Source organism: Urtica dioica, chromosome 10 (genome assembly GCF_054948205.1).
Source record: "Urtica dioica subsp. dioica isolate 48M chromosome 10, U.dioica_male_clone48M_v1_H2, whole genome shotgun sequence".
In the NCBI taxonomy this organism is placed as follows: domain Eukaryota; kingdom Viridiplantae; phylum Streptophyta; class Magnoliopsida; order Rosales; family Urticaceae; genus Urtica; species Urtica dioica.
Genome location: NC_142765.1, coordinates 24,097,853 through 24,110,926, shown reverse-complemented (window position 1 = coordinate 24,110,926; position 13,074 = coordinate 24,097,853). Strand labels below are relative to the sequence as shown.

Genomic DNA, 13,074 nt, shown 5'->3' with positions numbered 1-13,074 from the left:
CCATAAAATAAAAGATAAAAAAAAAAACTAGCCGTGGCGTCCACCTTTTTCTTTATATTCATCGGTCTTGTTCTTATTTGCTTTAATAGTTCATTAGATACTTTTCGGTGTTAACAAACTCTTGTGATTTTGACCGAGATTGAAGATATCGCCAGCAGATGGCTGATGCCATAGGCTCGTGGTTGAATCATATAGAAGCATTTGAGACAGTACTTCACAAGTGAGGCATGTGAATATAAAACTAGGGGATTCTTTGATGAGAAAAGTGCACGATACTACATGATATTGAGATGTTATTGGCCTTGGGTTAAAATATAGATCTTTCATAAATCCTAAAATAAGTATACTCGATAGAAATGTTAAGAGTACTTTTTTTTTCTTGTTGAATAAATTTTTTTATTCAAAATCTTATATCATTGTCATTTATTTGTGGATATTTTCATTTATTGTGTGAATTATTTTGGGATTTAAAAAAAAACAAAATAGGTGTGTGTGTAAGGGACGTTGGAGAAAATATCACAAACCCAACACACGCTCTCAAGTCTCATTCGCATCACCCGCCAACCGTTTCAGATAAGCAAATCTCCTCAACAAAACCGAGGCGACACGTGTCAGCTCCACCGATATCTCCCAAAGAGAAGAACAAGCAAAGCCAAAGCAAAAGCAAGCTTTGCACGAGAAAGAGGGGATTTTTTTTTTCTTGGCGGCGATACAAAAATGTCAACGACCACTTCTCTGTGTTCGACGACCCTCAAGTCCCAAATCGGTGGACTGGCTGGTCTCAAACCTCAAAGGCAAAACCTTTCTCAACCCACTTCGTTTACCGTCACAAGGTATGGCTCTTTCTTCTGAATTTCCGATGGGATTGTTGATTCTCGTTGCGAATTCGGGTCCATTTTGCGGAGACCCAGTTTGGTGGTGTTGAAACTGTTAGATAAAATTCAGGAATTTTGTTTCATTTATAGAAAGTAATGAAATATCAGTAATTATGATTAAATTAGCTTTAAAGCAAAGAGAGAGAGACAGATGAACAAAACCAAAAGACTGAATTTTGCAACATTGTATGCTCTGAAAGAGTGGCACAAAAGAAGTTGAAGATATTGTTGAGTACTTATTTGGTTAATAACTCGCGTTCCAATCTTGGGTAAAACCCTTTAACGAGATGCAAAATTAATTTGATGAGATCATAATGAATGAATGAACTGAATATATCTGTCATTTCTTTTGATCAGTACCAGGTTGAATAAGTGATGACTTGTCTCTTATCTTTAAATATTGGCATAGATATAGCATCCTAGAGGCTTTACCAGTAAGGTGAATTTGCGCTATTGAATTACTGCTTTACTATCATACCTTTTTATGGACATGTTTGGCTCTTAATCTTGAAGAAATCACTTCAATCATTCAGTTTAGTGCTTCCTTGATTTGACAATATATCCCCCACAACATTGTTCTTTTTTTTTTTTGTATGTTTTCAAAATAATGATTTATATCCTTTGTATCATCGAATTTCAGGAAGGCATACAGGGGCGTAGTGAAGGCTACATCAAGAGTCGATAAATTCTCCAAAACTGACATCATTGTATCTCCGTCTATTCTCTCGGCTAACTTTGCAAAGTTGGGAGAGCAGGTATTATTTTGTATTTAAGTAATCGGTATCAGAGCTCTAATTGGTATGAAGTACATTCTCGGTAAGTCTTTACAAAGAAAGAAATAAAACGGTCCAAAAGCTCCCATTGTTCCTCATAGGGCCTAAAATTTTCTAGTTGTAGATGAGACTGCTATATCTTTTATGCTGATTTTCCAAAGGTATTAGGCTCTCTTTGGAACCCGTAGATTTCACAAGGAAATTTTTCTTTGTCTTAGAAATTTCGATGGAAAATATGGTGGAAAATGTATGACTAAAGTGTGGATCTCGTTTTCTTCTCGAAATAGCTTGGACAACTAAAATCCAAGGAGCAAGAATTAATTCTTTCCATCTCTAACACGTACCTCAAATTTTCTTAGCACATCCAAACATGAAAAATTTCCATCTCTCACACGTACTCTTTCCATATCTCATAGATTGATTGTAAGTTTTCCTTAGTCTTCGAAATTTACCGGAAAATGTATGACTAAAGTGTAGATTTCGTTTTTCTCATGAAATAGCATTGGAAAATTGAGATCCACGTGTACTTTTTTTTCCCCCTTCTCTCCCTTAGTTTTTCTAAGTTTTGTTTTTCCCTTCAAGCTTTCTTAGCACATCCAAACATAAACGAGAAGATATGAAAAAAAAATCTAGTTTTTCCCTGAAAAACTCTCCCGAATTCGGAACGCAAACAAAGAGTTTTGATTTGACTATTCGCCGTTAATTATAGGTAAAAGCGGTGGAGTTGGCTGGGTGTGATTGGATACATGTGGACGTGATGGACGGTCGCTTCGTGCCGAACATTACAATCGGACCTCTTGTGGTCGATGCTTTGCGTCCAGTCACTGACCTTCCTTTGGACGTGCATTTGGTGATGCCTTTTTCTTCATGTTTCTCTTGAATTTTGGCCAAAACATAATAATGATAAAAAAAGTTATGAAAATAGATCAATCTTTCTTATTAGATTTGAATATCGCAGATGATTGTTGAACCCGACCAGCGAGTGCCAGATTTTATCAAAGCCGGCGCTGATATTGTCAGTGTTCACTGCGAGCAATCTTCAACAATCCATCTACACCGTGCCGTTAACCAAGTAAGGCTTCTATATCACTCTGCGAAAAATCAGATCATTTGTCGGAAACAGAAAATTAGTGATGACTTGATCTTCTGAGACTGCCCAACTTTAATATAGGATCTCAAATTCGCTTAGCAGTAATACTTGTGTGTATTACCATGTTTTTTACGTTGTTACCTTTTTTTTTTTTTTTTTTTTTTTTAAACGAAACTTCATGATGCTATATTTTATGTGCGCTATTCTTTCACTTTATTATGAATAATATTTAGTTGAGATTAATTATTCATCTAGGTACAAAAATGACGAATTCAAATAAAAAAAGGTCAAATGAAAAAAGTGTTGATATAATAAATGTATATTGACAAACTTTCTTTTTATAGTGGAAAAAAAAATTCCCAAGTCTAGAGGGAATTATGTAATTACCAAAAACTAGTTAGCTCCACCGTTGGTAAAACCAAGCAATGCTTTAGAAGGAATTTGGTATTTCTATACTTTCTATAAGTTGCAGTCATTTTGGGTATACATTAAATGTTCAAAATTTGTGTACAGATTAAAAGTTTGGGAGCTAAAGCCGGAGTTGTCCTCAACCCCGGAACCCCTCTCTCTGCAATAGAATACGTCCTCGATGGTTGATATGCTCTTCTTTTTCAATATTTTTATCATTTTAAGGGTATATTATTTTCGTACTCTTTCTCGGTCCATTTTAGACATGTGATACGGTAAATTATTTTTTGAGTTTTGCAGTTGTGGATCTGGTGTTGATTATGTCGGTTAACCCTGGATTCGGTGGGCAGAGCTTTATTGAGAGCCAAGTCAAGAAAATTTCTGACTTGAGAAGAATGTGTGTGGAGAAGGTAAATATATCAGCTTTATCGAGTCGCCTATTGGTTGAGTTCATATCAACCTTATAATTTATTTATAATTTGTTTTATTCATTCATCAGGGAGTGAATCCATGGATTGAAGTCGACGGTGGAGTAACTCCTGCAAATGCCTATAAGGTCTGTGGTCTAACAGAGGAAAAAAAAAATCTTTTTTGTTATTTTAGGATGAAGAGGACTAAATTTTATGTTGCCGAAATTCGGTCCGAATAGCACAAGGTTATTCATTCTTAATTAAAAATAAATCAAGAAAGATTGGTGTTTGCAGGTGATTGAAGCCGGAGCCAATGCTCTCGTTGCTGGCTCTGCTGTCTTTGGAGCGAAAGATTATGCTGAAGGTACAGAAATTCATTTCTGCATTGTGTTTCCTTGGATTTCGCCGGACATTTTTGTCTGAAAAATCAAGTGTTTAGTATGGTACTAAAAGGAAAAGAAAATCATTAATTTCTTAAACTCACTCTGTTTTCAGCTATAAGAGGAATCAAAACCTCCAAGGCTCCGAAATCGGCTCCAGCATCGGTCGGCGCATAGATTACCGTGGCTGCGATCCCATATTTTTTCTGCAATACAATGTGTGTGTTATCATCTAATCCCTTTACTCTCAGTCTGAGCCATAACATATTTTTTTGTGCTAATCATATAAAAAGCCGCGTTTGTTAGCTTGCGATTACACTAATTATATTTAGTCGATTGATCAGGTCATTTTTTTTATTTATCTTCATCTTGCAGGCCATACTCTTCCGTCGGGGGGAAATAAATGGTGTGACGGTCAAGTATAGCGGTGCGAGATTTTTGTGTGCAGTATTTGTATTCCATTTCTGTTATAGGAATGAAATTAGTCCTACTTCAAGCCCTCACTCCGACGGTACTATTCAATATAAATAAATATTTTTTTACGTGCCTGCCATTTTCTTGCTCAGCTAAAGCTAGAGTTAATAATTTATTGGAGTGTAGATATTAACCTAAAAAAGGAACGGATAATATTTGTTGGAATGTAGATATAACCTAAATAAGGAATGGATAATATTTGTTGGAATGTAGATATAACCTAAATAAGGAACGGATAATATTTTAACTGTACGATCAACCGTAGCATTCGATCAACCGTCATGACTTTTAACTGTACGACTTCCCTGATTACAGTTCATCTGGTCGCATGATTTCACTGTTATCAGTTTAATTTTAGTCACTTGGGCTGTGAGAAATCTTCTTCCCACTCGTTTAGGCAAAAAAAACTTCAAAACATTTTTTTTCTTGATGTCAAAGAGCAGGTTAAGGTGTCAAAAAGGGTGGACCAAGTCTAGGCCCAAATTCTTGTATAAAAAAATTGAAATTGCTTATTGTTGTGGTTTTGTAAACTAATTGCATGAATAGTATGTGTAAAGTTTTTACTGCGAATATGGTTCTTTTTAGTCGTAAACAATAATTTTTATTTATGTTTATTAAAAAAATTTAAAACATTATTTACTGTTTTTGGCTTCAATCTGACTTTGTATATAGTTTACCGTTTTTAAAATTTGGAAAAACACTATCCTTGAAAGGATTTTAAACACCAACTTATAGAAATTTTTTTCTAAGAAAAAGTAACTGATTATTTAAACTTAATTACTAAAATAGTGGCCCAAAGTTTTAATTTTCAGAAATATCGAGTATTTGTAGTTCATTCTCTATCTCGCCTTCTGGCTTCGTTCTATGAAGTGGATCAGTAACAATTTTTAAAACACTCGAGATTTGTGAAAGCAATGATTTTGAAGGGAGATTCATACGGAAGGAAACTACCTATAAAACAAACCAAGATTGCCTTCACATGGACTTCACGTTCCCTAGCAAATTTTTAATGCATTTTTTCTGTAGAAAAATATATAGCGACGCCGACGTGGGTTCCATGTAAATTTAAGCTTGCATCCACAATTTTTTTTAATTTGTTTTGAAAATACCAATAATGTTTTTTCCTGGATTGATTGCTGCGATCAATGAAATAAAGGAGCTTTAAGGAAAATAATTCAATTAAGATGCTAATAACAGCCCATAATCCATAATTTAAAATTTGACAATTAGATAAGTACAAGAATAAAAGTTTATTCTGTTACAAATCCGTAGTTGCAAAAAAAAAAAACAATACGATGATGCAAAACTAGGTATATTCATTCCTCGGAAGACGGAGCGATGGACGGAGATTGAGTAGGAGTAGTGGAACTGTTATGGAATCCGAGTTTCTTAATGATCTCATTAGCGATCATGAGGTTAGCTGCGTCCGAGGGGTGGTATTCGTCCCAAAACACGTACTTACTTCTATCTTTGCACAAAGTTGATGCGGGAATGCATGTCAGAGCTGGCCGGATTCTCCCAAACGAGCAGCACGGCGAGTCTGCATTCGAAAACCCTAACAAACACAAAAATAAAAGTTTTAAATTTAAATGGTTAGCATCAAGCTCAAAGATTAGGCGTGGTATAATACATAAAAAAAAATATTACTATTCGTTATTCAACGTATTTAATTTATTAACACAAATATTACTAAACTCATGCTACTTTACCAAAATGAATTAAAACTTAAAATTTGAAAGTTATATTACCAAATGATTTATGCAAAAACTGTAACACTCTTCATAATTTTGTAATAAATCGGTCACGAAATACATAATTTTATGACGTTCATTCATGAAATTCTGTATTTCATGAGGGATTTTAATATGTTGTGACAGATTGGTCACGAAATAAAAAAACAATGACAAAATGGTTATAAGAAAATAATTATCTCTCGTGATTTTAGTAATAGAACTGTCAAAATATAAATTTTGCTTGATTTTAATAAAGTAACACATTCAGTAATATTTGTGTCAAAATTTCAAATATATATGAGACAGTACAAATTTGCTAACGTATAAAATATTAAGATATAGTTTCGAACAACTAAAAAAAAAATTAGAGTGTAAATTTATAGGATTAATATTTGTGCCGAAATTTTGCATAGAGATACAAGTGAAGTTCTTTTTATTGTCCCTGTTATTCTACAGTAACGGAATTTATAAAAATAAAAAAAAGGTATTATTGATCATATTCATGTGTCTAATATGATCGGAAAAAATGACTAACCATATTTGGAAGGATTTTTAATAACATCATCAACGACATCATAAGCGTCTCCAAATTCATAGGTTGCATTAGGAAGTGTTTTTGACAAATGAGTCAACAGTGTCGTTGCTTGTTTGTTGAAGCTGAGAGCAAGTTTGTTTGATCTCTCTTGGCACCCACTTGAAGTGCTTAACACCCTTTGCAGTGGAATACACCCCATTGGGCCTAGCCCAAATACTATCAACTGCCTTGCCCCCAATTTGTGCAGTAACTGCAACATAAAAAAAAATCAAGAAATCAACAATATCAACTAATATGCTAATAAATAAGAAATCTTTATCTTGAGGAACACTGTTATTTATGTGGGTTTTTTAATTTTTTTTTTATAAAATTGAAAAGATACTCAATCTATGAAAAAATAGTTGAAAGAAGACATCCATCCATGCAATTAAATAATAATAATAAAAATATGAGGAGCTAGATAATTCAGCATAAAACAATATTTAAAAAAAAATTATCTTTTTTTTTTTATATATAAAATTCGTTTACAAAATGCACAAGTTTATGTGAGCCTTTTTTTTTTATTTGTTGATTTAAAATGTTTTTAAGGGATGGATTAACTAAAAAGAGGGGTGAAATTGTTAAAAAAAAATGAAGTTCAAACATAGACATGAAATGAAATGTTGACCTTGAGTTGTGAACCGAGAGTCTCCATCAAGTAATCAACGAAACTTTGATCGTTGTAAGTCCATGAGTCACTGTAGACAGGCATTAAGTAATTGTTGATAAAATCATTGCTTCCCAAAGCCACGACGTAACGAGAGCCTTGGAAGAACTCCTCAGCTTTCTTCTTCCCAATCTTGCCTTCAATCAGCTGCTGTGTCCCTTGAAACAGTTCTATTTGCTTGTACAATGAAAACCTCTGAATCTGTAACATTTGATTCATAAATACTTCACAAAAAATTATAATAATAATAATATGCATTTGCGTTGCCATTTGCCCCGCACAAAATATATGCATAACAGTTATACTATTATAAGTGGAATGTAAGTTGTTATTTTTTGCGCGTAATTATTTTTTATGATAAACACTTTTGAATTTTTTTTTTATATAGATTATCTTATTTAGTGATGTTTTAGTAGCTAAATTAATTAGATAGTAAAAAAATGGGTTGATTTGTTGGCCTATTCATCGTCTGCAAATCGTCCTATGGAATTAAACATGTGTTCATGGTTGAACCCCTTTTAGAGTAAACAACTAAATTTATAAAATAAGTGAAAAAATAGTACTTAATGATAGATGGTTGTATAATTTCATGCAATACAACCAAATTAAAAGAATAATAAGTAAAACATCATGAGTATAGATGGTTGTATTTAAATAGATTTACGGACTCAAATGCAATACATCTAATAATTCACGAGTATTATTTGTGTTTCTTTTTTTTTTTTTTTTTTTTTTTTTTTGCAAAACATCATTTAAATGAATAATATGTTTGTATCATGTATAGCTAAAACCAAATTAAAATGTAATTAATTAGAAAGTCTCCATTTTCATTACTAGAGGGTTTCTATTTAAGATCAAATAGGCTTACAAATAAGCCTCCAGTCTGATTCAAGATTCCTCCACCACCAGAAGCATAATTTACACCATTTTCTAATATCAAATCTTCATTGAGAGATGGGTCTAAAAACGCAGGTGGTCTCGGAAGACCCGTTTTGTCACCTAAACAAAACCATCCAAACACAAACACATAAATATATATCAGCAATAGAGAGCTAGAAATTTGAGTTTAAAAAAAAAAAAAAAACGAAGATACACGATTCATAAACTTGCCTATAATATCAGCAACAGTACGGCCATTAGTGAACCTTCCATTGGGCAATCCGGTGCCGAAATCAATGCCATACCAAGGCAAGTTTGCCTGAGCCAGGCTTTTGCTGAGATACATGTTGTTTCCCACATCGGACAGCGAATCGCCGAATATGAACTGCACAACCTTCCCATCTGCAACCCCTAATATGGCCGTCGTGATCGTTATTGCAATCACCAATGACGTCATACTATTAATCTTCATGTTCGATGTATATCGGCTATAGCTAATCTCACCCAAACATTTCACTTGGGAATATACTGGAGATGATGACGATTGATATATATATATATATATATATATATATATATATATATATATATATATTTGATATGATTTGTAGGAGAATTATGGAGATGGTAGATTTTGTTTGATAAACAACTGCCTTTGATCACTCTCACCTACTTTTAGCTAACGTTGAATTTAATTTATTTAATTATTATACAACTTTATACGAGAAGAAATATGTGGGAATGGTAATTCTTTTACGTCATGGATTTAATGGCTTGAATGAGGTGACCTAATATTTGTTTTCTCGAATTACACATTAGTACGTTATTAAACTTTGAATACATAAAACTGTATCGTTGGACGAGAAAGAAGAATGTAAGGTGACCATAAAGTTATTATAAGGAGCTTTCAGATCTCCAAACAAGAAGAGGACTAAGGAAATCCAATATATAAACTATATTACACCTGGGAGCGACTTTTTATGAAATTAGTATTCTTACCAAATGAAAACGGACGAGGTGATGGTAAACTGACAGAAAGAAACCAACTCATATACGGTAAATTTATATCTTTAACCTATAAAACATTTTCGTCTATACTAACTTTTTTTTGGAAGCATCTATACTAACCTTTGAGTTCTTCAAAGTCTTTTACATGTTAAATTTAGTGATTAGAGTAAATTATAAATGTTGTATTTATTAATTATCGTTAGAAGGAAAATATATGTATCTAACTTCCCATTCCTATTGGCTAACTATCTGAAAAATATAACAAGAGATATTGTACTATTGAGGAATGTTTTGACTATTTTTTTTCTTCTGAAAATGAAAATCTTCCACATCTATCTGTGAATATTTAAATTTGTGGTGTGCAAACCCATTAATTTCCTTTTTTTTCTTCCCGCTTTTTCTTTCTCACGTCACTTCATCTTCTTTCATTATTTTTTTCTTCAAAAATTAGGTAAATAGCGAACTAAAACGTTTGTAATTGCTATATAGCCAACGTTTCGTAAATCTTAGGTAAACACGAGAGAGAACCTACCACCACCACCCAAAAACACCAGCCAAACACCACCACCGAAGCCCAACCTTCTCCTTCTTCGTCTCACCTTTAATCTTATCCCTAGAACTCGAAAAATGACAAAGAGGAGTCCCACGAAAAAGCCGTTAAACCCTAAAGATCCCAAAAACCCTTCATTTGCCAAAAGCTAGAAACCTCGCCAGAGAAGGTTTCGCCCATGCGCCGGAGTCCTTGAGTTGGGTTCTGCCGATTCTATCTCCTCCAGTGGCGACTTCGTCGAAGAAGCCTTCAACGTTGAAGAAGGGACGACCCAAAGCACCAAACTCGTATCGGTCAAAGCTTACGGATCCATCATTGGAGAATGTGACTAAAAAATGAGTGAAAACCAATGTTGAAGATGACTCGAGCTCGGGTTGTGATATTGTGGTCACGTCTCGAGAAAGGAATCCGACCATGGTGAGTGTTTGATGGTTTCAAGTCGTTGTTTAAATTAGGTATGAGTTTATGTTGTAAATTTTGAAGATTACTAGTGGATTTTTACAATGTTTGAAATTATGTACCTACGTTATGTCGCTAAATGTTACTGACAAGTTATGTGACACAATAGATTTTACCAATATTTAATACGCAAAAGTAGCGCATTAAATAGACACATGATGGGTAGCCCCATTCGGCCAACTATGTCTATGTCTGGAGGGATGATATTACTGCTGGAAAGAAAATTCACTAATCAATGGTATAATAAGTATACACAATGGTATTAGCTGAATGATCAACCTTTTAGTGCATTTTTCTTAAAACTACCCGTGAATTTCAACTTAGGATCCCTTGAATCTGAGATCATCCCACTTCTACCCAAACCATTTCCCGAGTGTTTGATCAATATTTATACGAAATACGTGATCATTACAATATCATGAAATGCGAACCATATTTTGTCACTCGCAAAGATAAGTAGAGATGAACTAAAACTGGTAAAATTACACTCACAGAGAAACATTTTTTGCTCAATACTCCCATGAAAACAAATAATGCATATCAAGACTCCTATGTGCAGACTTTCTCTTTTATACGAGTCAAACTCTAGCAACGATGCTTTGCTAGAGTTTACTTATAGATTGCCTCAATATGATTCGGTGGAGAATATTTTGAAGCGATCACACAATAAATCAAACTTGCACAAAGTACTACATAGTCAGATATGTTGCGATCAACCAAACGCTCATATGTTTTTTCAAGATGGTAAGAACATGATGTAAGAAAATTTGGAAGAGTTTATCCAAATAACAAACATAGCAAATCAACGTAACAACAATGTTGGTTAAATTAGGATTTTTTTTAGTAGTTTTAGGTTTGAAATGCTTAGGATTTTACAATCTTGGTTAATTTTTGGATTGATGTTTTTTTATTGATGATTTCATTTTAGATTGGTTAAATGATTGCATGTTATTGGTAGGTACATTGTTGGTTAAATTTGGGTTGTTGTGTAATTTTAGGTTTGAAATGCTTACGTTTTTTTTACAATATCTTGGTTAAATATGAAATGATGCTTGTGCATTGATGTTTGATAATTGCGTTTTGGACTTGTTAAGTTCTAGATTGGTTTAATTATGTACACATGTTAGTGGATTATACCGATTTTGTTAAATTCTAGATGTTTTGTAAAATTTAAGGTTTGAAATATCTAGGATTTTGTTATCATATTTATTAGTTTCAAGAAACGGTATGGTCGGGTTTAAAAGAAAAATAAAATAAAACACTTTTTAAAAAGTTGAAGTTCAAAACATGTTTCAAAACATCAAACGATGACTTTGAAACCCTTTTTAGAGGAAGATACAATTTGAAAATTTGATTTTCTTGCACCAAATTTGAAGCTTAATAATTTAACATTTAATGGCCCTTGCGAAATGCAATTTGATGGCCAGAGCCACTCTGCAGAGCGGTTTGAAATCTGCCACTTGATGACTATAGTCTAGCCATGTGGACAATATTGAAGTGAGAAAGTCCCACATTAGTTGTGTGTGTGTGAATGTACATGTGTTTATATATTAGTTGGACATCTCCACTTGACACCAATTGGTTTTAAGATGAAATTCTAATTGACATGTGTTTATATATCAGTTGAGCCTCTCCACTTAGTACCAATTGGTTTTAAGATGGAATTTAACATGGTATCAAAGCCTTGTACATTCACATAACTTGAATTTGACCCGGCCCACGCGAAGCGTGAAGAGGATTGTTAATCGGCCTGGTCACGCTACGCGTGATGGAGAGTATTGAAGTGAGATATTCCCACGTTGGTTGTGTGTGTGGATGAACATATGTTTATATATCAGTTGAGCCTCTGCACTGACTACCAATTGGTTTTAAGATGAAATTTAACACACAAAAACATGTTCAATGCCATTTTGAGTTTCGACGATATTTTATGCACATCCACTGGTAAAAAATGTTCATTGCATCCATCAATACTGTCTAGGATGATCCGTTCTGCCAAACTATGGATACCTAGGCCATGGCTAAAAAACTCACGTCATGATTCAATGACTCGAGCATATGCCAACACGTGCATCTGCCATACGTCTCGATCTGACTGAGACTTGCGCGCCGCGTGTAGCCTGACCAGCTTGCCAATCCAAGTTTAAAAATTTTGCCTAACCAAGTTCAATTTTGAAAAAGTATCTGGAAAAATATTTAAATTTGGTATAAATAAGTTGTCCCCCAAAATTTTAGCGAAAGTTCAACTTGTAATTTGGGTGAAAGTTGTTTTAAAGTTAAGATACGAAAATGGACTAAATTTTAAAAATCTTAATACTAAAAAATACAACAAATTTTTTCATGATTCTTTTCCAAAATTCTTATACAAATATATATAGCAACAATCTGATTAAAAAAATTCGAATTAATAACTTGTATAAGGGCAATAGATAAAGCAACAATCAATTCTTATACACATAACTCATTATGGGGTTTAAAAAAAAAGTAGATAAATGAATTTAAGCAATGTGCATAACAATATATAAAGCAATAAACAACATTTGTAACAATCTCTTGTAGCAGGCTTGAAAATTAGAAATCTTAGAAATTCTTAACACAACCTCCTGACAACGAGCAAGCACAAAAGAGTATTCACCTAGGCTCAAAGAAAATGATCCAATATTTGTGTGTGGGCACAAGTGAATCAAATGTCCAGAAAATAATTTTCTTAGTCAAGTGACTATGTTGAATTATCAGCCAACTTATATACAAGAGAGGGCCGAGAGAGGGCCGAGTACCAATATAGTGAGGGTTC

The 13,074-nt window shown here is 33.6% G+C and overlaps 2 protein-coding genes across 2 annotated transcripts; one reads left to right on the top strand and one right to left on the bottom strand.

The window, feature by feature from the left end:
* The first annotated feature begins 503 nt into the window (after positions 1–503).
* RPE (D-ribulose-5-phosphate-3-epimerase) lies at positions 504–4,489 on the top strand. The gene is made up of 10 exons (XM_089629318.1): positions 504–833; positions 1,516–1,630; positions 2,358–2,498; positions 2,607–2,720; positions 3,252–3,330; positions 3,447–3,556; positions 3,646–3,702; positions 3,851–3,920; positions 4,052–4,154; positions 4,312–4,489. The coding sequence occupies exons 1-9, from the start codon at positions 718–720 to the stop codon at positions 4,111–4,113; spliced, it is 864 nt and encodes a 287-aa protein (XP_089485444.1). The 5' UTR covers positions 504–717; the 3' UTR covers positions 4,114–4,154; positions 4,312–4,489.
* A 1,084-nt stretch (positions 4,490–5,573) lies between these two features.
* LOC149384296 (GDSL-like Lipase/Acylhydrolase superfamily protein) lies at positions 5,574–8,774 on the bottom strand. The gene is made up of 5 exons (XM_089629292.1): positions 8,495–8,774; positions 8,253–8,383; positions 7,346–7,585; positions 6,679–6,928; positions 5,574–5,965 (listed from the first exon to the last, which is right to left on the bottom strand). Exons 1-5 carry the CDS (start codon positions 8,733–8,735, stop codon positions 5,727–5,729), a joined length of 1,101 nt encoding a protein of 366 aa, XP_089485418.1. The 5' UTR covers positions 8,736–8,774; the 3' UTR covers positions 5,574–5,726.
* Between the last annotated feature and the right edge of the window lie 4,300 nt (positions 8,775–13,074).

Excerpts from the sequence above, each read along its gene's own strand:
- RPE (XM_089629318.1), top strand. The coding sequence starts at position 718 with ATGTCAACGACCACTTCTCTGTGTTCGACGACCCTCAAGTCCCAAATC. Across the intron at positions 2,499-2,606 it reads TTCCTTTGGACGTGCATTTG|ATGATTGTTGAACCCGACCA; the intron begins GTGATGCCTTTT and ends TGAATATCGCAG. Across the intron at positions 3,921-4,051 it reads AGCGAAAGATTATGCTGAAG|CTATAAGAGGAATCAAAACC; the intron begins GTACAGAAATTC and ends CTCTGTTTTCAG.
- LOC149384296 (XM_089629292.1), bottom strand. The coding sequence starts at position 8,735 with ATGAAGATTAATAGTATGACGTCATTGGTGATTGCAATAACGATCACG. Across the intron at positions 8,384-8,494 it reads TACTGTTGCTGATATTATAG|GTGACAAAACGGGTCTTCCG; the intron begins GCAAGTTTATGA and ends GGTTTTGTTTAG. Across the intron at positions 5,966-6,678 it reads TAAAAATCCTTCCAAATATG|GGTTTTCGAATGCAGACTCG; the intron begins GTTAGTCATTTT and ends TGTGTTTGTTAG.